We start from the raw sequence: 25,000 nt of genomic DNA, 5'->3' as shown, positions 1-25,000 counted from the left end.
CGATCGGCTTGTGTGTACACCTCGAACAGGGGATCCTCCCAGGAATCGATATTGGAGTTGTCCCGCCCTCGGTCGTAGCGCTGGAAGATTTCCTCGCGCTCGGCGTTCGCACGCTCCAACAGCATCGCCTCCTCGTCAGTCATCGTCGTCGTTGTCTTGGTTACCGTGCCGACACCACCGCCGTTTAGCGTGGCCAATGGTGCCGATGGTTTCTGCTGGGCTTCGCTCGACACTCCGTACCGATCGTACCTGGTCATGGACGGACGGTTGTGGCGGTGTTGCTGTTGCCACTGTTATTGGAATTATTTCACTTGCTGGGTGTATAGTTTGAGATGTGGTTGATGTTGCGTGTCCCGACAGCTTTAGCATCGCACGCACGTACATTTTTCCATTTACAGGGCGCCTCCACTTCGCCACACGCTTGCGAACTGGCCACCAACTCTGAGAGCTCAAACCAGGTAGCCTTTAAATTGTGAATCCTGAGAAAAACGAGAAAACTACCATTAGAACTAACTACTACCATTAGAACAATTAATATTTTCAATTTCTGGTTTAAATAAATTCTTTCACAGACAATGGAATCTCAAGTACATAAATCTTGATAATGGTTAGGAGGCAGTTGATGAAGCAATCACGACTAGACAAACGCTAATATCACCACTCGTTCCACAACACGTTGATTAGTCATCAGTGTGTTCTATAAGCTTTCTTCCGATCTTTTAACGAAAAAAAAAGCCCAACGAATTTCCGAGTAGCAGCTGATGGGGAATCCCCAGTGTGTCATACTTATATTCGAATTAGACGACATTAAATCCATTAGTAAAGTTACTTTGCAACCAACATTTCAAACGTACTTTTGTTCCAAAAAGTAATCCTATTGTAGGCTTTGCTTTAGTGAAGTAACCACCAGTGTTGAATAACATAAAGGGAGCTTCCTCCGCACCGAAGACAAAGGAATAGTAGACCAACCCAACAGCAACGGCTCCACCGGCCGGCAAACCAAAACCGCTTCAGTGCGCTCTCAGTCGGAAAAATCATTCATTATTCATTAGGTCAAGACGGCGTTTACCCCGTGCAAGGGGCGTAAATAATTAGTCTTCCCGGACAAACAACTCATCTGCAGCACCATCGCCGAACACGCCGCGGTCTCGTTACGTGATCCTACGCGCGCTCTCATCGCTGACCTTTCTTACGATTCCCCATCCATTCCTTCTTTTTCATTGCATTTGCAAGCACGCACATCCAAGTGGTCCACCAATATGCAATTATGTATTGCACTACCGCCCTGACTAAAGTTGGATCCCTCCCGGTGAGCCAACTGCTAGTTTGCTCATGAAAATAGCCAGGCGCCAGTTCATGCTATACTGGCTCAAGACACCGGTTGATGTGTCGTTTAGCTATGCTCCCGGTCCAAATTGGCACTAGGCCAGCAGAGTATTATGTTGCGGCGATGCTTCCGCATCTATCAACAAATGGAGCATCACGAGCGGCACTTTCGTTAGTCCGGCCTCGTGAGGGGAGATCCCGCCACGAGTTGGATGTTGGGAATTTCGCGAGTCGCACGTTCAATGTTTTGGCAAGCGCTTCGGCGGCTCACCGGAGCGTGAGAGCTGAAGCCCAAACAGCATTCACACGTTTGCCCACCCCTCTTTCTTTGCGGTCTGTTCATCAGTTTTTTTTTATCTTTTCGGTTTCCTCGGTCCATTCGATATGGCTACATCGGTGGCCGTGCCCCGTTGGCGTGGACGTTGGCCGGTAAATCATGCAGTAACCTTGACTGCAATCGGCAAAAACCGAAACAAAGCAAACACCTGTGCTGAAGCAACGGTTTACGGTAACCGTGGAAACTAGCGCGCCGCTTCAGAGCATTTGAAGCTAAAGCTGTACCGAAGGAATTAGGATTATTTCTGCGTTCTCCGACGAGACCATAAAATCAACGAAATCATTCACAGGTTACAGTATACCACGATGATCTATTTATATGAACGCCGAGGTCAATCGATAAACTGTTTTGTTCCGAATCGACATAAAATCAAACGGTTAGTGTGCCGTTCATTTCGCTGCGGGACACAGTAACCATTGAGTCACATTTTGATGATGGTTCAAGCGGGTGCCTTTGGTGGCTGCTGATGGCTGAAGAAGCACTGTTGAAGGTCCTAGGACGAAGGTACAACACGCGTGAAGGTAGCCATTTTCAAGGTACTGCGTGCGTGAAAGTAGATTATTTTTCCCATCATCGGCGGGACCGAACCGAGACCACTCTGCAGCAGCTGCTTTCCGCATCGCTTAACGTTTTTTGTGGCCATAAATACCGATCAAGAGGAGACGGAGCCACGTCGGCCACCTCGGGCTAGGTACCGGCTCGAAGAAGAACCAATCGATGGATTGTGCGTAGCCAGCGGATTGGTTGGTAAGCAGCAAACAAACATGCCGGCTATACGTTGAGCTGTATCCGGTCTTGAGCCTGCCTGTATGGCGTCTGCGGCTACAAGGCCGGCCACTAAACCCACGCTGCACCTGATTCTGTTGTTATTAACCCGACGACACCGTTCGTTGTCGCTTCACGTTTGTTGATAGTGCACACATACCGCGAACGCACACGCGACACACGGCCGCGCAAAGGCCACCTGCGCATTAGCGTGTACCGCGGAGTTCCACGGGCCACGGGGTAGCGTCGCGAGGAATGTTTATCTTATCAGAACAGATTCCATGCTCATTTACCAAGAACGCGGTAAGCGGTCGTCGCTTGTGAAACGGGGGGAACGAAGAATGCGGAAACAGATGATTTGTGGTCGTGCAGTGCATATCCCCTCCCCCCCCCCCCCCCCCCTTCCCACTGGCGACTCCGCGTCATCTTTCACTTTCATTTCATCGAACCATCGAACATCCGGTTATGCAAAACACCAGCAGGTCACAATCGAATCACGTATCCGCGCTGCATTAGCGATTACCACACGGATTACCACTTTGTCTTCCACCCTCACCCGTTGATTTCGACCTTTCCGTCGTTCGGCCCGTGTTGCGCCACCACACTAGAAAATCGCGCGTCTCACTGCACCTCCGAAAGACAACGAACAATCATGTTTTCACTTGGAACGGGCTGGTGTTGTGTGAGATCATGTTACTGAGCTACTACCTCAGCTCGGTGGTTGGCGAGAATCACTTCATTTCCGCTTACCTCTCGCCTGTAACCAGTCCAGAAAAAGGGGGCAGCTGCGTCGTTTCTTTATCGGACGCACACACCACGGGATGCAGCTTCCGTCCTTGGAACCATCCGGGGCGCACTCGGGATGAAAGCTTCGCGTTATCACAGCAAACTCGGATTCGAATTCAGCATCGCGACGAGCACGGCATCACAATCGCCTTCCACAAGTTTCACACGCGCGCTGTCCCCGCGCCGTTTACCCCTTTTTCGGTGCGTTTCGCGACCAAACCCCACTGGCCAAACCCAACTCGCACTGACAGCACTGAGCTGTCAAACTGCTGTCACTATTTGGGCGCGCATTCCGCGTGTTCCGCGTCGTCCTGAATATTCCTGTGCGTTTGGTCGGATCTTGCAAGTGTTGTTACGTTCTTTTTTACTTTAATTATTCCTTAGTTTCACTGTTTTGTTGATATGAGCGAAGAAGAGGAAGTGCTGACCGAGAGTGAGGAGGAGGACGGCGATTTTTCGGCCAGCGAAGACGAGTGGTTACCGACGAAGAAGTCCGCCAAAAAGGGTGGCAAAAAGCGCGGCACTGCAGGCAGTTCCGATGAGGAGGATGGGGAGGAGGACGATGATGACTCCGTTACCGAGGACGAGAGCGATCTGGAGGACTTTGAAGAGAGTCCAAAGAAAAAAGGCAAACAACAGCAGAATACTACTTCCCGCAAAAGGTAACTTTCCACCGTCGGAATGGACAGAATCGGTTCTCTTGCGTTGATGTAATCCTCTTCCCTTTATGTTCTAGATCGGCCACCGGTACCGCATCGCGCCAATCGGGGTCCGGGGCGGGCAAAAAGAAACGTCTTTCACCCGGACTACGGGACCGGCTGTACCAGCAGTACAAAAAAGATTTATTGAAGGAAGTGTGCCCGGTTAAGCCACCGCTCAACAGCAGCGTGTCGGACATTTTGCAAAAATGTCAGTTCCAGCGAAAATCGATGGTGAATGCTGTAGCGCAGGATAAGCAGGAGGAGGACGATTCCGGCAGCAGTAGCGGCGACGATCATTTGGTAGACCCGGAAAAGCTCGATCTCGGGTCGACGTTCTTCGATAAAAAAGAAGAAGCACCCGGAACAGCGAGCAGTAACCTGCCGGAGGTTGGAACTTCGAAACCGTCGGCCGTACCACATTTCGACGTGAACGCCGGCATGCGACTATCCGACAGCTCTGACGGTGAGGATGATGCCGGTGCGGGCCTACTGCCAGCCTCGATACCGAAGCAAGCCGCGGACGAGTTGATCAGCCACATCAACCAGCGGTCCGGTGATTTTATGAATTTTAACAATCTCGATCAATTTACGGCGAAGGTGGAGGAAGCAAAGCGGTTGCTGCGAAGCTACCAGCAGCGACAAGAGCCGGAGAAACGGTCGACGACGAATAAACCCTCACAGACGCCTTCAGAGCAGCAACGGCAGGAGCAAGAGCGGAAGGACAGCATTTCCTGCCTACTGGCCCAGGGTGAAGCAACGGACGGTGGTAGCCGGCCCGGTCAAGTTCCGGCACCGGCCGATGCTAGCTCTGATTCGGATTGGGAAGAGGTGGACAATGGTGGAGATACCAGGGAGCAGAAAACCGAAGAGAGTTCGGCCGTGGCAGAGAACAAGGACGGTGCATTACAGGTTACTATTGAGCTGGACAATGCTCAGAGCCGCAGAAAACGTAGAGAGGAACTCGAGATGGAGCTGTACATTAAACGACAAATCAATAAGGTGAAGCGAACGAATCGATTAAACTATCACAAGAGTAGTGTGGTCGTTGCGGTTGCTATAGGTCAACGGTTGAACCGTACCGTCGATAGTGATCGCGTACGCGGTCTGTTGCTTTCGGTCATGCAGGATCAAGCATTGCCATCGAAGGTAAAGTGGGACGAAAAAAGGATGCAAAATTTGTACCGTTGGTTCAAGGCGGAATTCACACTGCAGTCGCATGAACTGCTTGCACCCCGGACGGGATGCACCGTAAGCTCCATGTTGGCTCTAGCACTGTTTACACGTAAGGTGCAGTGTTGTCGCGACTACATATTGTTATTTTTAGCCTGTCTACGATCCGCCGGAGCCCAAGCTCGACTGGTTCTGTCAGCAGTTGTGCCCTCAAAGCGGCCCCCAATGAGTGAGCTCTGCCCCATGTCCGAGCGTCAGATCAAAGAAAATCTGGAAAAAAAGGAAGCTAAACTTTCACCCAAACCGAAAATTGTACAAATCAAATCAAACAAACAATTAACCTCACATAGTATTGTGAAGCAAGATGATCATCACCACAACGTACCTGAAGCGCCAGAGATTGCCAAACCGACGGTGGATGAACCGTCCATCACAGCCAGAAAGGAAAACGCTGCCGTTCCCAGACGTTCACCTCGAGGTAGTAAGATAATGCCCGAAAAAGACACAGTTCCAATGAAAAGATCATCTCGAAAGGCGTTAACAACGCTTAACATACCGCAGCTGGACGGTGGAGATGATGCCATCCCCGGGAAGGCCGAAGTAAAGTCCCTTCGACGTTCTCATCGCTCAAAATCGGCGGCAATAGCACAGGTAGCCTCGGTGGCATCTCCCGGGACGTCTCCATTTGCGATGCGAAAATCAAACACACCTAAAACTACCTCAGGTGCAAAACCAGCAAATAGCTCCGAAGCAGCTGGCCAATCGGCGGCTGCACGTAAACGTAAGCTATTCCCGGCCGATAAAGATTCCCTTGAACCAGCTACAGCCCCGAAAGCAACACAGAGGAAAACACGATCCAACACCGTGCAGCCAAGTCAGACGGTGTCCAAGACGACGAAGATGAATACGGAGGAGCCCAAGGTAAAGCGGAAAGCCGTCACAAAACGTCTAAAGTCACCATCAGCTAATGATGGTGATGCAGCAGTGATCGACAAGGTAGAAAAGAAGCCATCGCAACCCGAAAAAGAAAACTCTCACTGTACTGTGCTCGATCAGAAGATTCCTGTTGTTATGGTGGAGAAAATGGTTCACAACAAATCCATAGACCGGAAAGTCCTTTCTTCGTCGTCCGAAAGCGATGCAGAACTCGGTGGACGAAAGCTGAACGGTTCAATTGCAACAACATCTCGGAAACAGGCCACAGTGAGAAATAGAACCAACACCAAAAAGCCTAAACCCGCCTATGATGAAACGGATGATGATAGTGATTTTGAGATGCCGACAGGAGCAGCATCGAATCGTAAACCGAAGAAGAGCCCTGGGCTAGCGACCGCCCCAACAAAGGCCAAAAAATCGCACAATCCACGACGAAGCAAAACGGGCGACCATTCGAGCGCAAACAAGGACAAGATCGATCTTTGGATTGAGTTTTACTGTGAAAAGGCGCAACGGTGGATCACCTTCGATACCTTTAGTGGCAGAGCTGACTGCAAGGATTACATAGTGGTAAGAATTGGAACGGAACAGATGAACTCGGATGTGTACTAATTCTTCTAATCTGCGATTTTTCTTATCTTGGCAGCGAATCGCACCGAATCCAATCTCGTATGTGTTTGCCTGGGACAATGAAGGATATCTGAAGGATGTGACAGCACGATATGTACAAAACTGGAACACTGCCTGCCGTATGCTTCGCGCAGAGCAACCCTGGCTCGATCGGACTTTGGCACCCTTTATAGGTCCGAAAACGGAACGTGACGTTGCGGAAGACAATGAGCTGAACAAGTTGGATGCAGATAAACCACTGCCGAAGACAATAGGCGAACTGAAGAATCATCCGCTCTACGCTCTGCGACGCCATCTGCTCAAATTCGAAGCTCTGTACCCGCAGGAACCGCAGCCGCTTGGCTTTATCCGCTCGGAAGCAATATATCCGCGGGAATGCGTGCACACACTGCAAACCCGCGAAAAGTGGTACAAGCAGGGGCGCGTCGTGAGAGCCTTCGAAACGGCCTACAAAGTGGTCAAATGCTGGAAGTACGATAGACCGAACAACAACTGGCTCAAGGATCAACCGTGTGACCTATTCGGCCACTGGCAAACGGACGAGTACGATCCACCGACGGCCGAGAATGGTGTTGTACCCCGAAACGAATACGGTAACGTGGAGCTTTTCACGGAAAAAATGCTACCTAAGGGAACGGTTCATCTGAAGTGTACGTATTTATACATGACCACAATCTACGGTGTCCATGTTTGATTTTACTCACTGATTTTGTTTCTCTTCCATTAATCTAACGAAACATCTACAGTACCGGGATTGAACAAAGTTTGCAAGCGGCTACAGATCGACTGCGCTCCGGCTTTGACGGGTTTCGATATGGCCAAGATGCGCGTTGTACCTGTGTACGATGGGTTCGTCGTTTGCGAGGAGTTTGCTGAGAAAGCGGTCGAAGAGTGGTACAAGGACATGGAAGAAGAGGAACGTCGCGAGCAAGAGAAGCTGGAGAAACGGGTTTACGGTAACTGGAAGCGGCTGATCAAGGGGCTTCTGGTACGCCGGAAGCTACAGAACAAGTACAATTTCGACAACCTAGCATAGAGAAGGATCGCGGCTGATAGCAAGTAGTTGATTGAGCGGATATATTTTGTAAGCGCCGTTTAATGCGCAGAGCTCGATTTGTTTTAAATATTTTAGTATTTGATTGTATTAACATTTGGTGTATATTTCGATTATTTAGTATGTGTATTGGATTGGGAATAAACTTATGAAGTTTTCTTTTTACCCTAGACTATTCCATGATTTCGAAACATGTAAAGAACATATTTTTTATCTTATTGATAATATCCAATAGCTTAAAAGTGAGATAGAGATTTATATTGATTATGGTCACAAACGAATTGAATAAGAGTCTCTTAAGCATCATACAGTTTTTCACTCAGTGCGAAGGAAACAACAAAAGCGATGGCACTCCTCAAGGTATCGAATCTGTGTCCCTTCTGCCTCTCAGCCTGCTGCTCAAAAGTGCTAGTCATAAAATTATTTCACAATGTTAGGACTGGATTTTGGATCTGCGCATACCATAAGCTAGCCGTGCGCTCGCTTATCTGTCGTACAAAATTGCTAGAATCATTCCAACGGAAAGGAACGGCATCATTCCACAATTCATATGCTCCACATATTTCAGTAAAGTACACAGTACAACCTACGAGCATTGGTATGGTTTATACATGTTGGCATTCAGCGATCTTTAGAAAGCAATAAGTATTGAATTCGTAGTATTGAAATGTTCTTCTAGATGCAGTTGTTTTGGTTTAGCCTGGCAAGGCCTGTGATAATGTTAAAGCGTCTGCGGAATCATTACTTACCCTAACTTCTAGATAGCCTTTTTTAGACCCAACGATAACAGTTACAATCAGATGGATAAGTGAATCATGCTTGTTGATAAGACCAGCAGTCGTGGTTCCCTAACGGCAAACATATTAAGATAGCCTTTTTGGTCAATGTTGATTTAACTCAATGACGGTGCGGCCAGAGATTCATAAATGCCACCGCCCAATGTTCGCACAAACGCAACTTCATCGACGTGCCGAAATTTTGATGCAGATGTTGGAATGGGTGCGGTGTGTAATACACGCTGCCGTCGTTACAAACACGATGGAGGCGCGTTTACGCACACATTGTGCCGGTATCGGAACGGGGACCACGGGCTGAGCTGATACTAAACCGGGAAATCGGACACCGCTTGCTCAGTTTGGTGCCGGTTCTCAATCCAAGCGGACATCGGAACGTTGCACAATGTTTCTTACCGTTACGCTCGTCGTGAGTGCAGTCACGTTAATTTACGTGTACCTTTCCTGGTACAATAACTACTGGAGGAAGCGTGGAGTACCTGGCCCTGCGCCAAGGCTGCTGCTGGGTAACTTTCCTAGCTTCATTCTGCGCCATCGATCATTCGTCGAAGAAATTGAGGAGATTTACAAGTAAGTAGTCAATGGAGATGGAAGGCTTCAAAACCTACCGGTAGCGGACGGTGAGTTAAAAAGATTACTAATGCCCACTATCGCCGCTTGATTTCAGTAAATTCCGAACGCGTGGAAATTTTATCGGTGTGTTCAATGGACGTCAGCCAACGATTATGGTGTTGAACCCATCGATGGTGAAAGATGTGCTGATAAAAGACTTTAAGAACTTCCAAGATAACGAATTCGCCGACTCGATCAACAAGGAGAGTGATCCCATCTTTGGGCGTAATCCCTTCATGCTGAAGGGCGAGGAGTGGAAACAGAAACGTGCAGAAGTCACACCAGCCTTCACTACATCGCGGGTACGTCCTTGTTTCCGATTGAACGGTGTACCAGTACTATTGATTGATAAATATTTCATGATTTCCTTTACAGATGAAGTCTCTCTTCCCGCTGATCGAGGATGTTGCACTTCGCGCCGATAAGTTTATTAATGATAATAAGAATCAACCGATTGAAACACGTGAACTGTGTGCCAAGTATACGACCGACGTGGTCTCGAGCTGTATCTTTGCGGCAGATGCACAATCGTTCACCAGTGATAAAGCCGAAATTCGTGAAATGGGCCGAAAGCTGATGGAACCGAACTTTCAAGTCGTGTTGATGTTTTTAGTGCTGGGTTTCGTACCGGCACTGAAGAAACTGATGCCAATTTCGTTCGTCCCAAAACACGTCGAGCGATTCTTCACGCAGCTGATGGAAGATGCTGTGGCTTATCGCGAGAAGAACAATGTACAGCGCGCCGATTACCTCGACTATCTAATAGGCTTAAGGTCGAAAAAGCACCTCGACACTCTGGACATGGCCGCCCACGGTGTGTCTTTTTTCGTGGACGGTTTTGAGACATCGAGCCTGGGAATGAGTTTTGCACTTTACGAGCTGGCCCGTAACCCGGACGTACAGACGAAACTGCGCGTCGAACTGTTGGCCGCTCGCAATGAAAAGGGTTCGGTGGATTATGAAACACTCCTCGAGTTGCCGTATCTCGATCAAGTGCTGAACGGTAAGATATTCTAGCTAATCGGGGTAATTAGGAATTTCCACAGTTCACTCATTGTTCTGTTCTTTGAAATTGCCAGAATCACTGCGCCTTTGGCCTCCAGCCGCCTTCCTGTCGAAGGTGTGCACGAATCCGACGGAACTGGAGCTATACAATGGAAAGAAGGTGTCGGTGGAGCGTGGCATGCCCGTAATGATACCCGTTTGGTCGTTGCATCGGGATCCGGATAGCTTCGAAGAACCAGAACGCTACAATCCCGACCGCTTCTCGCCCGAAACCGGTGGCATTAAGCCGTTCCGCGAGAAAGGATGCTTCATACCATTCGGTGATGGGCCACGCCAGTGTTTGGGCATGCGGTTCGCACAGATGCAGGTGAAACGTGGTCTGTTCGAAATCATCACCAAGTTCGAGGTGTCGGTCAATCGGAAAACCGAAAATCCGATCAAGCTAGACCCGAAAGCGTTTATCGTGTGTCCACTGAATGGACTTTGGTTAGATTACAAACCAATCACTGCATAACGGGGTTTGCACGCGAAGAGCAGTGTACTCGAGTGATAAGATATCGGTAGTGTAAACAGTTTATAACAGTGAGCAAGATAACCACTACAATAATGCCGAAATTACTGGACGTTCAGTAAGTGCATTCAAATTTTAAAGCGTATGACACAAGGTACTAATAAAATATCAACCAAACAAACTAAATTCGCACTCTTCGATATATTCTACGCCTTTCCTCTGAAGTACCAGTCTTCTGTGTAGCATATTCCTATCAGCTGATTATTTCTGTCATAATGCGTTCAGTTACCAAATGCAATATAAATTGTCCCATTTCTTCAAACTATGCTGTGTCACGTTCCAGTGGTTTTGGCATCAATTGAGTTCAATTGTACCTCACATAACGGCAGCACACATTACGGCAACGATGATACAGCAGAATGAGGGTATAGCTCCCATCAGGATGATTATGAAGTAGTATGTTCGATAGTTTCTACAGTTGCACGTAACGTGTTATGATTATTTTAGTTTACAAAACACGCTGGTACACCAGTAACATCATTTACATGATCTCGATTTTGCGCTTTATTCTTCGTTTCAACCCTTGTGATACTCTCGTTGGATAAACATGCTGTTCCTCGATCGTCTTTAATTTCACATTTTTATGATTGGTTGTGTTTGGAAGCAGTTTAGTGACCATATGTTTCATATAAAGCAGCGCAAACCACGGTCTCATGTGTAGCACCATTCTGCTCCATCTGCTCCATCTGCTATTAATATCAACAAATGATCGAACCGGAATGATCATGCTGTTTACATTTCAGCACAACGAAGAAGAGAATAGAGGCCATAGCACAAATCATCTTTCACTCCCCGAATTTGAATAAACTTTCCTCCGGAATTTGCCAAACATAAATAGAACTAAGCCATTTTGGCTCCTGCTTCACGTTGCTCCACTCCAAAAGAGCATTGACCTTCAAATGTATGGCCTGACCGGCCAAAAGGGGCACATGTGTGTACGTTTTATAAAAATGGCCTTGGTCGTGAAACGGATTCAGATGAAGCTGAAACTAATACTATCGCGTAATGCAGGGGAGTCAATTGATAATGCTGTAGCTGAGATTATTTAAAATGCTTATGTCATTCTGACCTCAAGTTCAAAATCACAATGAAGGCAAAATTTAGCAATCTTTGAACCAACCCTGTATCAGTGTGATTCTAGATTTGAATACCGCCGGCACAGAAGGTCTCAAAGAGGTACAGCTGCATAATGAATCGAATAAAAAACGTTTCTGGAAATATACCAATCCGGTGTTTTGTAGTTGCGATGCGTATATTGTGATAAACAGTTCTTCAACGATCCGTTCAGCTCAATTTCAATCGCCTAACCGCTGATACGAAGCCATACCGCATGGAAATATACTTTTTCTGTTTAGCGAAGAACCTGGATTGTGGACAGGGCGCTTCCTGTTGATGTTCCAGCAGATGGAAGGGAGGTGGCCTACGAAGGGAAACAAATCTCTGTGCTAGATAAGATACGCGCGATCCGTGATTGATTCATCGATATCAAGAAGCAGTGATCCGCTTTCAAGGAGATAGATTCGGTTGCTCGAAACAAACAAACAAAGCGAAGCAATGTTTCGATCGAGTTTGAAGATAGTTAATTACATTTGCATTCTACCAATTGCAGCGCGAATGAAACAACAGAAGATCAAACGGATGGGTTACAACTTTATAAACTTGATCAGCAACAATGTCCATGGATGCTTGCACTTCTGAAGTAACAGTACAGTAAAACATACAAGGATACGATGTGTGTATCATCCCATGTCCCTTGTAAGCAAACGAGTACACAGCCTAATGCAACATACAAAAGATTGGCTGTGCATCCACCGTCCATTCGGTGTCAATTGACTTCAATTGAATATAACTACATCAAACTGGACGGTACGGTGATGCAGCAAACTGGTGAAGCTTCTGAGAATTGTAATCGATACCGAGAATAAGCAAGTCACTCACAAAACTAAGCAAACACTATTGCAACACTACCCGCTGATGTAATGATCACTATGGATCAGCACCGTCTAATCATTTCATTCAACTGTTTCGATGCGTTCTATTTTTTAAATGTCTATGAGCAGGCCGAAACAAATGATCGATAGTAAAATAGTAGATGGTAGAAGATATTTTGGAAAACTGGTTAAAAAAACATTGCCTAAGCACGTTAATGTATTGTCCAATATTCAAATCATAACGCCACCAATAGCGCCACTATATTTCAAAACTGTTGTACTGAACCTGTTAATTGCTGAGAGCGCATGTTGCTTATGAATATGACCTTGGCCAATGTTGAACAGGAGAGGGCAGCAATTACCAAAAAAAAAATTCCCAATAAAGAATACAATACGAATGTCAGGCTGTTCAGCAGTATTTGAGCGTGCGGCACAATGTTATCACTATGCCCAGAATAGAAGCTGTACGCGAGATTCCAACACTAGTTGCTCATTTGAAATTGGCACTGATTGCGCATTGGCCTCCTATCTGGCTGGCTCTTTATCTCGCTTTCAGTGTGTCCCAAGCGATCGGACCAATCGGAAGTTATTCGCCTAGAGGAGCAGTAAAAACCATGATCTTTACCCTACTGGCCATCGTGGCAGGGCTGTTGGCCGTCGTGTATCTGTTCTTAACGTGGGAGTTCGGTTATTGGGAAAAATATGGTGTGCGTGGTCCGAAACCGAAGCTGCTCTTTGGTAACTTGCCGTTTTTGCTCAGCAAAAAGCGTCACATGTTGTACAACTACGATCAAATCTACAAGTGAGTGGGCTCAGTGTTTTTTGTGGTCAAACTGGATGTACTGTTTAACCAATGGATCCGTTAATGTTAACAGTGGACAGTGATCCAGCGAACACGGTGGCCTTTCAAACCAACCATGGGTAATTGGTTTCTGTCCCCTATTCCACAGCGACTACAAAGATGAACCCGTTGTCGGATACTACAGCGTGCGCACGCCTCAGCTGATGGTCAGAGATCCCGATCTCATCAAGGAAGTTCTCAGCAAGGGTTTCCAAAAATTTGCCGATAATGATTTTTCGGACACGGTGGACGAGAAATCCGATCCACTGCTGGCACGGAATCCGTTCAGCTTGAGCGGAGAGAAATGGAAAACCCGCCGAGCGGAGATCACTCCAGCCTTTACCAACAATCGAGTAAGTACTGAACGTTATGGTTCAGCTACGATCCTCTTAACGTAACTAGTTCCATTCCGATAACACTTATTCCGTTCCTTTGAAATAGATTAAAGCATTAGTACACCTGATGGATGAGGTTTGCGAAAGGATGAACAAGTACGTGAAGACGCAAGCGGCTGGTAACGGAGGAGTGGCTTCTTTGGACGCGAAAGAGGTTTTTATTCATCAACATCTGCAACATGAAGCGACAATACTTGTACTAATTGGATACTTCTTAATACTAGCTCATGACTAAATACACCACCGACGTTGTGGCCAGCTGCATCTTCGCTATCGACGCGCAATCGTTTGTGAAGGAAAACCCCGAGATCCGTGCGATGGGCAAACGCATCATGAACTTCAACCTGGTCGCCCAGCTGGTCCTGCTGTTGACCACATTCGTCCCGTCCGTGAAGCGGTTCTACAAGTTTACTTTCATTCCGAGGGATGCGGAGGAATTTTTCATACGCATCATGCGCGACGCGATCCGCTATCGAAAGGAGAACAATATCAATCGCACCGACTATCTGGACCATCTGTTGCAGCTGCAGGATCGTAAGCAGATTACCGACATCGACATCGCTGGCCACGGTGTATCATTCTTTGCCGATGGTTTCGAAACCTCAAGCATGTTGTTAACCTACTGTCTGTACGATCTGGCCACGAACCGCGACGTGCAGGAAGCATTGCGAGCGGAGATTCGCACGGTGAGACAGAGCAAGGAGGGAGGCCTGTCGTTCGAGAATCTCATGGAGATGGTTCTGCTCGAGGAGGTCATTTGTGAATCGTTGCGCATGCACCCCATCATTTCGGTTTTGTCGAAGCGGTGCACTGCCGACACAACGCTGGTTGGGCCAAAGGATCGCAAAATTGTAGTTAAAAAAGGTACCACCGTAACGTTGCCATACTATTCGATCAGCTTTGATCCCAAGTACTACGAGGATCCCTATCGCTATAATCCGGAACGCTTTTCGCCCGCTAACGGTGGCAGCAAAGCGTACCGTGAACGTGGCGTTTACTTTCCTTTCGGTGATGGACCACGGATGTGTCTCGGGATGCGATTCGCTCAGGCACAGGTGAAGCGAGCAATCGTAGAGATTATCGAGAATTTCCAGATCACGGTGAGCCGAAAGACAAAGGAACCGTTCGAGATGGACTCGGAACTGTTTATGTTGTTCCCGAAAGGTAGCATCTGGCTGGATTTCAAACCAATCGCTTGAAGAGGGTCTCTGCCTTAGTTGTAACTCGAGCAACTTTTTTTTAACAATGAACGCTATAAGGCACATTTGCTCCACTAGCTTCTATAAATTCCAATTGTATACGCATCTGCAGCATCAAATAAAAATCTTGCAAAACAATTATAGTCTCAATTATGACAGTTTTTGTAAATGTGGCTGTTTAACAATTACTTGCCAAAGACAAGTGACGGTTGTGTTTTATACTATCCTTGCTGCTGTTTAATAATAAATTAGGTGTAACTGATGGTTTCAATTACCCATGGGCCTTTTTATCTATGTCCAAGGGCAGCAGCATGTGATGCAAAAATCAGCAAGGGATAAACACAATAATGTTCATCTCACGACAGCTACTGTTGAAGAAATTATAAGATGAAAAGATTTTCCAGTAATCATAAGATTGCATAATAATGTTTTTTACTTTTCCATTTCTAAAAGCACTATTTGGTTCACACATTCAAGTAATATAAATGTTAGCATCTCGTTCCGTCTACCTTAAGTCCATACACCTAGCCTCGACACGGAATGTTGCTCGGGGGACGCTTCGAGATAGCTGGTAGGACTCTAAATTGCACTAAACGATGCAATCAATTTGAATTGCAGTCGAGTGCCAAGCTGGAAGTTCCTTGCAGCAATCACATGCAGTCTATCAATAGAATCCGACTCAACTGCAACTGTGACTGTTTTGTAGCACATACGTGAGCATGATCTTGTATCTACGGATCATGCGCGATGCGATCCGGTTTCGTCGGGATAATAAAATTAATCGTACCGACTACCTGGACCATCTGTTGCAGCTGCAGGATCGTAAGCAGATTACCGACATCTGCCGATACAGCGCTGGTTGGACCAAAGGATCACAGGATTCCAGTTAAGAAGGGAACGATAGTTGTTCTGCCATACTATTCGATCAACTACGATCGCACATACTACGAGGATCCGTATCGCTATAATCCGGAACGCTTTTCGCCCGCTAACGGTGGCAGCAAAGCGTACCGTGAGCGTGGCGTTTACTTTCCTTTCGGTGATGGACCACGGATGTGTCTTGGCATGCGATTCGCTCAGACACAGGTGAAGCGGTCAATCGTAGAGATTATCGAGAATTTCCAGATCACGGTGAGCCGAAAGACAAAGACCGTTCGAGATGGACCCTTCGCAATTCATATTAATTCCCAACGGAAGTATCTGGTATAAACCCATTCTGATTCACGTTTATGATTCGGCAGCAGAACACAACAATTTATTTGGAACCGGTAGGGTTTTCCTGTAGTGTTTGAACACGAAATGAGGTAATGAATTGGTGCCAGCGCAAACATTAACAAAAAGGAACTGAATGAACAAAATCTATTCCGAAAGCTTTCGATGAAAACACTCACTCTGCGTTGCGCCGTTCTACGTGCTAAGGTTGTCGAAATTGTACTTGTGTTGCAACTTCTGACGTATCAGTAAACCCTTGATCAATCGCTTCCAGTTTCCGTACACGCGCTTTTCGTACTTCTCGCGGGCCCGTTGCTCCTCCGCTGCCTGCTCCTCATGCCATGCATCGACAACCAGATCGCGGTATTCTTCGCATACCACAAACCCATCGTATACCGGATGACTGCTGCCACCGTGAAAGTCGAAACCAGTGACGGCCTGTGCACAGTCGATACTCAGTTTCTTGCAAATCCTATTCAAAGCGGGCACTGTGCGCCGAAAGAGCGAGCAATAAAAATAAAGTAAAAAACACATTAATAAAGCAGTTTCAATACCGCGTTCAGTGTCTATCGGTCGTTCCCTTTACGTACATCGTAGATGAACCGTTTTCTTTGGCAGCATGCAGGGTTTGAAGAGCTCCACGTTGCCATACGCATTCCGTGGCACAATGCCGTCCTCTGCCGTCGGTGGGTCGTATTCTTCTGTCTGCCACATACCAAACAGTTCCACCGGTTGTGAGGGTAACATCTGGCCAGAGGACTGTGAAGCAAAGCGGGGAAAAATTGATTGCTAAAGAAATGCAATAGAAGCACGAACTAGTCTGGCAGTTTACTAGGAACAGGAACACTCACCCTATCGTACTTTGGTCGACCGGCTACGACTTTGTACGGCGTTTCGTACAGCTTCACAGTGCGTGCCTGCTTGAGCCAGATTTCCCGGGAATGCAGGGTATGCACGCACTCCCGCGCGTACACCGGTTCTTTGTTCGACGTGAAACCGAGAGTCGGTGCATCCGGTGGATAGATGGCTTCGAACTTAAGCAGGTGACGCTTGAGAGCAAAGTTCGGATGGCATTTGTACTCGGCAATCGTTTTCGGTAGTGGCCGTGACTCGAGAATGCCGTTTAGTTCGCGATCTTCAGCAATATCGCGCGCAGTACGTTCTGGGCGGAACTGGAGCAACGTATCGTCTATCCACTGTTGCATTATGCGCAACTTCTGCTGGACGGACACGGCCTCGGAAGAGTATCGTGCCGTCACATCCTTAATGGACCCGTCATTATTCCACGCGAATACGTATAGCATAGGTTTCGAGCTAAGCTCGTCAGCGATCTGTTTGGGACTCGGCAATGCACCGGACAGTACATTAATTGAAACCCAGCGTTTTCCAACTTCGGAATAAGCCTCTACCCACATGTTAACTGCTTTCGAACCCTTCTTGTTCGTTCCCGATGGTTCCGGCGTATGCTCATCGTCCGTAGATAGCACACAACGATCGAGTGCTCCTCTCGTTTTAGCGCTGAACCGTTCGATCTTTACAATTTTCGGCGCAGGCGAGGGCTGAGGTATGGGCTGGGGTCGTTTTGCTTCTTTTACGATAGCGGATTGGTTTACTTTCGCAATACTTTTCGAAGGTTCCGTTGGTGCAATGCCTAGTGCATGACTGGGCGGGGTTTTAGCATAATCCCTTCGCACCATCTTTGAACTAGAGGGTTCGCTGCCTTGTGTTGATAGTGGTGTTGCAACTGAGGATGATTTCGAAGGTGCCTTTAACGTTTTGGTAACATTGGAGGGATCATGCTTACGTTGAGTTTCCTCCAATCGTTTAGCACGAGTTTTTCTTGGAGAAATTCCGTTATCTGTCGGAATGGAAATGGCTGCTTCCTTTTGGCTACCACGTGTTTGCTGTTTGGTGCGTCCTTTAGAGCTGGACTGCCTGCCTCTCGTCGATACTTCATCGGCCCCGTCGAGCTGTGGTATGGTCACTGTGGCTGCTTTACGTTTACGACTCGAGGTGGATTTTTTTGGCGGTTCGTAATCGTGCTCCTTTGCGATGGTATCTTTTGTTTTCTCCGATACCTTCACCTTCTTGCCGCCTTTGGTCGCAGATACTTTCAGTAGCTCCGCACTGGGAACGCTCTTTGGTGCCACCTGCAGCGACACTACCATCCTACAGTGGATGCCAATCGATCGAAGCAGTATGATGAACATCAGCACGTAATCTCGCTTACAGTTTGCCATCTGCGAGAGAAGCTGCAAACGGAGCGTTTCCTGCAATGATAGCCGCTTCCAGGGCCGACTGAATGATCGCGTACTTTTCAGTGTAATAATCTCTCGGAAAAACGTCATGATTTGCCGGAAATAATCTACATCCGTTGGCCCTTTCGGGTAGCAACGTTCCGACGGTATTAGGGCGGTTCCGATTGCCAGGAGCGTTGGATCGTTTAGCACACTGTTGGTGTAGTTACCGTGTGCTATGCCCATGATGATCGTCATTTTGTGCAGCACGAGCTGTGCGTCACGTTTATCCCGATTGATCATACGCTTGATGCAAACCTCCACGTCCACTTCGGTGCATTTACGCTTCCGTTGGGCAGTACCCGCCTCCGGAGCGACTGTAATTTGCACCGATTGTGGAGTGGCTGATGGAGTACTCGTCTGTTCTTGCTCCTCTACCTCCTCCCAATCGGAATCCGAATCGATCGGTTTTTTACTGTTTTTTCCTTTCGTTGGAGCTTTCTTCCGTTTGCCAGCTGCCGCCGTTTGCTTTACCTCTTCGAGATTAACATTCGCTTCACCCAAAGCTAGCAAGTTGGAGACATCGATCGCGGTACCAGCCGATCCTTGATCTGTCGATTGCGTCTGATTCGCTTGAGCCGTCACGGATTTTAGGTGGTTTTTGGCCATTTCCAGTGTGTTTGTAAAATCCTGAAAATTCGCGTACGCCTGCGACATTTGATTGATTTTCGCAATCAACTGTTTCCCACCTCCACTTTCGCCATTAGCTGGTGGCTGATCCGTTTTACGTTGCTCCGCCCGGTCCTCACATTCGGACTCGGAACTGTCCGACAGATGACCAACGGTGCCGACTAACTGTGGAGCCGTCTTCAGATTGGCCAGGGGTGTTGGGGCCGGTGCCAATTTATCGAAAAACTTTGAATTAAAGTCCAGCTTTGTTGGATCAACCAGGTACTCATCGCCACTGCTTTCGGATTCATCTCCCGGTCGCTTGGTAACCGCGCGCTTCGACCCTGGAGTGTTTGTCTTTGAGGTATTGGCTCCTGCGGTTCCAGCGCTTTAAACACAAAAAAATAGAGCATAAATTAGACCGCAACTCAGGTAAAAAAGGGGTATCAAGCGAATCCATCTTAACTCAAGGTCACAGTCCCAAGCACGAAGCAGAAGAACAGAAGAACGTGTTTCGCCTCCCACTAACTCACCTTTTGCGCCTCGTGGAAGCCGTCCCTGGGCGTTTTTGGCTCTTTTTAGAAAAAGGTTCCTCGGCAAGCGAGTCCTCACTATCGGTATCGGAATCATCGTTGTTTCCCGGTTGTTGGATTATTTTTTTGCCACCAGTAGATTTTTCCGGCAACCACTCGTCTTCGCTGGCCGAGAAATCACCACCGGCATCTTCTTCCTCGCTTTCCGACATGTACGATTCACTCATGGTTAGTTAAGTTGTTTCCTGGGGTTTTACAAATAGCAACGCATTTACGAAACGTGCTTTTCTACAGAAACACCACCGCGAGGACGAAACACGAACGAAACACCCGCGTTTCCCGCCTGTACACGAAGTCGCGGAACGTAAACAAAACCTGTGGACCTGGCCAGCGATTCTCAAAAATTCCAACCGATTACGCCATAACCGATTCAACAGTTTACAAGGCCTACTTGGGTATTGCTGTGGTGGTTGTGTGGTGGTGGTTGAAGCCTCGATGAAAACGTAGATTTTTACCCATAAACATCAAGCTCGCAGAAAATCCGGTTGTAGGACAAATATTCCGTACGGAAATACTGTTTTCTTGTGTGGCCGACTTCTGAAGTGTTGAAACTGTGTGCTTGGTTGATAAGAAGAAGCTCGTGTAGGAAGAGGAAAGCCGCAAATCACGCGGACAATAGAAAACGCCAACGCCAACTCCCGTTTCTGTTCCGTTTCTCCGGTGAACCACGGGAGAGGGGAGGACCGGATTTGCGTGGTTCCAAGGGAAAACCATCCCTACGATCGTTTCAATGATGACCAACAACGGGTTCAGCACCGGGGAGGAAGACTCCCGAGGGCCAGCCGATCAGGCAACCTGCTGCCTCCTGGATGATGGTGAGCGGTGTCGGAAGCAAGCGGGGAACGCGTCCTACAGTAAACGCATCCAGAAAACGGTTACCCAGCGAAGGTTAAAGCTCAGCATCGACAGCCACGTAAGTCCGCCCCATTGTCCGCCTTATGAGTTGTGAACTTGAATATCATCTCAATTGATTTCCAGGCACGCCACATTTATATTTGCGATTTCCACAAAGCACGGATACAGTGCGCTCGCACGAAGCGACGCCGCCGAGACTCGGAGGACGATAGCAACGAGACGGATACCGATCTGCCCGAGGTGGACCTGTATCAGCTGCAGGTGAACACACTGCGTCGCTACAAACGCTTCTACAAAGTGTCTACGCGTCCCGGAATCAACAAAGCGCAATTATCGGAGGTACGTTCTTGCTTTCACCAGCAAATCTTGCCTCTCTACTCCGTATGCTAATGATCACAATTTTTCGGTGTGTGCTCTCTTCTCGCAGACAATCATGAAGCATTTCAAGACGATCCCAATTAAGGAGAAGGAAATTCTCACTTACTTCATCTACATGGTAAAGTCGAACTCGAACAAGCTGGACCAAAAGAACAGCGTCAGTGCGGAAGCCACCTGAACACCGTAGCATTTAGCCTGCTGAACCCGTAGAACCGTGTCTCGTCCGGTGTTTGTTTAATGTGCGTTTGAATGTTTTTTACTCAATCGTTTTTGTACTACCTTCCGAGTACGGACTCGTATTCGACATCGATTCGCTGCTTCCGACCAGCAGCTGCAGGCTGCAGTGATTGAGGTATTTAGTTTAAGATTTTACTGAACTCACTTTTAGTTTTTGTTGATATGTCCTCCGAAATCGTTCGCTGTGCCCCGTGCCGGGACGGTGTAAAAGTGCAAATCAAACAAAATTAAGCAACATAGTGAATACATGCTGCGAATAATTAAAACTAAAGAGACTTATTATTTTCTACGTATGACCCGCGATGACACACACTGTTAACCGGAAATAGTGGTGTTTTGTGAGTTAGTGGTGTTTCTAGAAATCATTCCACCTTGAGCCCCTGCGGGTTTTGAATGATGTGAAACAATCCGAAAAGAGAGTGGCCATTCCTTTCGATGCATTTGCGTTTCCTATCGTGTGCTCCAGTGAATCTACGCTCTATGATTACCTATCACTTGGTGAATGGTTTTGAAAAGGAAAACCTCCCGGGAGGGCCTCTGTTGGAATAGAGAGAAAGTTTTCCTCTGTGGCTGCTGTAGAACAACGCGCATCAGCGGCCGGCATCGTTGACAGCTGAGAGTTTGTTTGGCTGTTCTTTCGCTCTCCATCTTCATCTCGTTTGTTGTTGCTCTCTGCCTCGCGCCGACGGGTAAGAACGGGTGAAAACGTTATACATCGCATGCGGTGCATGAAGGCGCGACATGGGCTTCCCGGGCCGGGCCACGCTTCAGCATACTTACCTGGCACAGGGGTTACCGTGATCATCAAGGCGGTTCCCCCAGGGCGAGGCCTTGCCATTGCACTTCGGCGGGGTTGACCCCTGCGATTATCCCTCATGTGGATAACTCGTGTGCGCAATTTTTGGTAGCCGGGAAGTGCGTCCGCGCACATCCCGATCTTAATCAAACACAAAATGCTGTGTTCCAGAACATTCTTAGAATTGGTTAACACTGTTTAAGGATGTTCTACCATCTGGTCCCTTCCATAGGGTGTCTGAAAATCGCACTCTCTCGCTGGAACGTTTCTCTCTTGCGAAGAGACAAAGAGAGCGAATCGTACACGCCAAGAGAGAAGGAACAGTTTCCAAGAAAAAAGTCCGTGTGCTCCCGCCGCTCTCGATGTTTACTATCCGTTTGCTCTCGAACCATCGCGGACGCGTTTCTCGTAGCTGCTCCTTCTGCTCGTGTGCTTGTTTGTTCGTCCCGCAGCTGCTGGCTGCTGCCGGCGAGTGTCTGATCTCGCCACGCCAAAAGCGCATCATAAAAACGCATCGCAGCAGGCATCGCGACGGCAACGAGAGGGTTCCAGCAGTGGTGTACAAAGTACGACGAAACACATTTGGAAGTGGATCGAGTTCAACCGGAGGCGAGCTTGGAAGAAAAGAAAGTTCCTCATAAACCACACAGCGTCGGAATCGGTCAGTCGTCTGTGAGCGGCGTACATCACGGAACTCTCGTATGCGATCACCGTCCGTTTTGGTGCATGGCAGATAGATCGCAATAAAACTGTGGCCGCAGCGGTCAGAGGGAGAGGTGCGTGGCTGCTGGGTCCTGTGGTTACTTTGTTTCCGCCGCTGTGCAAGTGTTAACTCCTTCGACAAGAGCTGCTCGTTCAACTGCGTGCGATCGGTGACCGAGTCGCGGTGCGCGCGAAGAACCTTTGTCCCGTCCCGGGTCGCGGCGTTATCGATAAGCGGCCTACGAAGTGATCGATCCCAACCGGTCGGTTCCGGGTATAAATGCGCGTTCTGAATGGATTGCGAGCGTCAGTAGTTACCCGAACTGTCCCCCATCACGGCGCACAGTGCACGACGAGTTGACTGACACACTTTCGTGACCGCAAAGAAGACGGTCGTCGGCTGTGACTCATCGTCCGTTTCTGGTCGCATCTCCGTTTGTGGCGCGTCGTCGTGACTGCTGGTGGAGGCTCAAGTGTTGAAGCGATTGTCGTCGTGCTGCTTCCGTGTGATCGAACCAGTTTCTCAGGCGTTGCAATCGCGCGGCGCGAGAGGTGCCAGTTCCCACGCTTATCGTGCCAGGCAAGAAACAAACAAGATGACATTATTACGGTGGCCAAGGTGTAAAAGTGTGGTGCTCCTACTCATCCTATCGCTGGTGGCGAGACCGAGCGCAGGGCAAGGGTTGTTCGACAATTTGCTCTCGCAGCTAATGACGACGGCGACTTCGGCGCAAAACTTTCTCGGTGATGCGTACGATCAGCGACAAGGTCGTGGCACCGAACCACCCACAGTTGCGGCGGCGGGGCCTGCTGCGGTAACGGCGAATGGTATCGGTAGCGGAGCATCGCAACAATCGGAATCGACCACCCAGCAAACGGTACAACCGTTCGCCGAAAACCCGACCACACAGGGCACGCGGGCTCCACCAACGCACCTGCCTTTCTGGAATCCGTTCGTCTGGTTGCGCCCCAAGGAACCGGCCATCCCGTACAATCCCGATACGGATCTCAGCACGGTAAGTGGAACGAAAGGATATTTAAACGTTCGGGAGGTGCAGATGTCTTTGGCGAAGGTAGCTTGGATGTGAAACTATGCTTGGCACACTAAATGCCACATGAGCAATAGCTGCAATCAGCCTATCATTGGGAATTTGAAAACTTCTACAGTTAGTCCTGAGTATCGTAGAGAGCGTTCTATGAGAAGCTTCTCTTTGTGGTTTTAGTTAGGAGTCCTTACTTTTCAATTTGTATCTCCAAGGCGTTCGTACTTATTAACGAAGGTATTTTTTTTATACTTTGAGCTGAAGCAACATTCTTCTTATACTCCAACTCCAACTGACGAAATCAATTAGTTATCAACACTTAATTCAGTTGACCATTTTGATTGTTGATTTTATCTAAATACCTTCGTTCGTTTGTATGGGTTTTTGTTGGAAACTATTTGACCCAATTAACTGTCTCGTGGCATTTTAAAATCATTGGTTACTCTGTTCAACACGACTCAAGCATTATCACGCGCAGAAAGCTAGGAGTGACTCCTAGCTAGTCACCGATTGTAGTGGTGGATGCTGTAAGCTGAGCCGTCTTTGATGCAATCTTTTTTAAGCGACATCCTGCGTAAAAACCCGGCCTGGCTTATCACTTGTTTACCAGCTTGCCATTACATTCAGAACGCGTCGAAAGTCCATAGGTCACCGGAGTACAACAGGCCTCGTGATTCTTCCAGAGTGGCGTAACCGTGATTCATTGCCGGTTCCAGATAATGCAGCTTACCACTGCTGCTGCTCCGGAGCAAATCCACGCCACTGTAGCTGCATAACCAAAAGGCGCCACCAACGGTTTTCACTTCGAAGGCGTAGACCGTAGTGTGCCGTGAGACCGTGTAACGGTAATCCAGACGCCGCGTTTCGCCAGTTGCTATCCTAATCCAATTTGCTAAACAAGTCGCTGGCTGGCCGCAGTGGCTCAGTTCCCAGTTTCTCACCACTTCCAGGCCGGTATCCGGGGAGACTAATTTAATTGCTCTAATAATCACCAGACGGACCAGAGAGTCCGCGCACAGCCCTGTAACGAAAAATGGGCTCGACCACCGGCCTATCCACGGTCCATTCGCTAAATGGTGGATGAAATTAGCGGAGATCTACGGGCGAGGCGGACCAAACGCCGGGAATTTGTTCATCCGTGGTAGCTGGTAGGGCAAGATAGCCACTATACAGCTATCGACCCTCCTTCGCGGCAAAGCATCGGTAACCGACAGTCGTGGTGCTA

The 25,000-nt window shown here is 48.1% G+C and overlaps 7 protein-coding genes and 1 non-coding gene across 11 annotated transcripts in view; 6 read left to right on the top strand and 2 right to left on the bottom strand.

Annotated features, from left to right (window-relative positions):
- The window catches only part of LOC126571479 (USP6 N-terminal-like protein), a 7,653-nt gene extending 4,233 nt beyond the window's left edge, over positions 1–3,420 (bottom strand). For 3 of the 4 annotated variants that reach the window (XM_050230010.1, XM_050230013.1, XM_050230014.1), the window contains exons 1-2: positions 3,179–3,420; positions 1–479 (exon numbers count right to left, since the gene is read on the bottom strand). The exon at positions 1–479 is cut by the window's left edge and continues 700 nt beyond it. In XM_050230010.1, coding sequence (XP_050085967.1) covers positions 1–257 — 257 coding nt within the window. In that variant the 5' untranslated portion in view covers positions 258–479; positions 3,179–3,420. Of the gene's footprint in view, positions 480–2,984; positions 3,054–3,178 lie in introns of those variants that run through there. The other variant, XM_050230012.1, reaches the window with a different exon arrangement.
- On the top strand, positions 2,144–7,839 carry LOC126571476 (DNA repair protein complementing XP-C cells homolog). The gene is made up of 5 exons (XM_050230007.1): positions 2,144–2,410; positions 3,599–3,876; positions 3,951–6,591; positions 6,668–7,301; positions 7,398–7,839. Exons 2-5 carry the CDS (start codon positions 3,617–3,619, stop codon positions 7,685–7,687), a joined length of 3,825 nt encoding a protein of 1,274 aa, XP_050085964.1. The 5' UTR covers positions 2,144–2,410; positions 3,599–3,616; the 3' UTR covers positions 7,688–7,839.
- Positions 7,840–8,833: 994 nt separating this feature from the next.
- Positions 8,834–15,221, top strand: LOC126571483 (probable cytochrome P450 28a5). Its single transcript, XM_050230018.1, has 9 exons — positions 8,834–9,069; positions 9,167–9,413; positions 9,487–10,114; positions 10,191–10,602; positions 10,971–10,972; positions 13,264–13,420; positions 13,569–13,812; positions 13,901–14,008; positions 14,079–15,221. The coding sequence occupies exons 1-9, from the start codon at positions 8,885–8,887 to the stop codon at positions 15,051–15,053; spliced, it is 2,958 nt and encodes a 985-aa protein (XP_050085975.1). The 5' UTR covers positions 8,834–8,884; the 3' UTR covers positions 15,054–15,221.
- Positions 15,222–15,526: 305 nt separating this feature from the next.
- On the top strand, positions 15,527–16,338 carry LOC126571481 (probable cytochrome P450 28d1). Its single transcript, XM_050230016.1, is given in 2 exon segments — positions 15,527–16,198; positions 16,200–16,338. Coding segments are annotated over 2 exon segments (537 nt in total). The 5' UTR covers positions 15,527–15,800.
- Positions 16,339–16,399: 61 nt separating this feature from the next.
- On the bottom strand, positions 16,400–20,018 carry LOC126571477 (DNA repair protein complementing XP-C cells homolog). The gene is made up of 4 exons (XM_050230008.1): positions 19,705–20,018; positions 17,117–19,559; positions 16,856–17,024; positions 16,400–16,753 (listed from the first exon to the last, which is right to left on the bottom strand). The coding sequence occupies exons 1-4, from the start codon at positions 19,929–19,931 to the stop codon at positions 16,461–16,463; spliced, it is 3,132 nt and encodes a 1,043-aa protein (XP_050085965.1). The 5' UTR covers positions 19,932–20,018; the 3' UTR covers positions 16,400–16,460.
- A 188-nt stretch (positions 20,019–20,206) lies between these two features.
- LOC126581530 (histone deacetylase complex subunit SAP30 homolog) lies at positions 20,207–21,494 on the top strand. Its single transcript, XM_050245245.1, has 3 exons — positions 20,207–20,677; positions 20,743–20,958; positions 21,047–21,494. Exons 1-3 carry the CDS (start codon positions 20,495–20,497, stop codon positions 21,173–21,175), a joined length of 528 nt encoding a protein of 175 aa, XP_050101202.1. The 5' UTR covers positions 20,207–20,494; the 3' UTR covers positions 21,176–21,494.
- Positions 21,495–22,006: 512 nt separating this feature from the next.
- On the top strand, positions 22,007–22,170 carry LOC126573655 (U1 spliceosomal RNA). Its single transcript, XR_007608139.1, has one exon. It is a non-coding gene; the product is annotated as a U1 spliceosomal RNA (small nuclear RNA).
- A 225-nt stretch (positions 22,171–22,395) lies between these two features.
- LOC126569693 (lipase 3-like) overlaps positions 22,396–25,000 on the top strand; it is a 7,193-nt gene continuing 4,588 nt past the window's right edge. Inside the window, exon 1 of the mRNA XM_050226953.1 lies at positions 22,396–23,748. Coding sequence (XP_050082910.1) covers positions 23,329–23,748 — 420 coding nt within the window. The 5' untranslated portion in view covers positions 22,396–23,328. The remainder of the gene's footprint in view (positions 23,749–25,000) is intronic.

The sequence above is a fragment of the Anopheles aquasalis genome, chromosome 2, assembly GCF_943734665.1.
Source record: "Anopheles aquasalis chromosome 2, idAnoAquaMG_Q_19, whole genome shotgun sequence".
Lineage (NCBI taxonomy): Eukaryota > Metazoa > Arthropoda > Insecta > Diptera > Culicidae > Anopheles > Anopheles aquasalis.
This window is presented reverse-complemented; position numbering and strand designations above follow the sequence as displayed.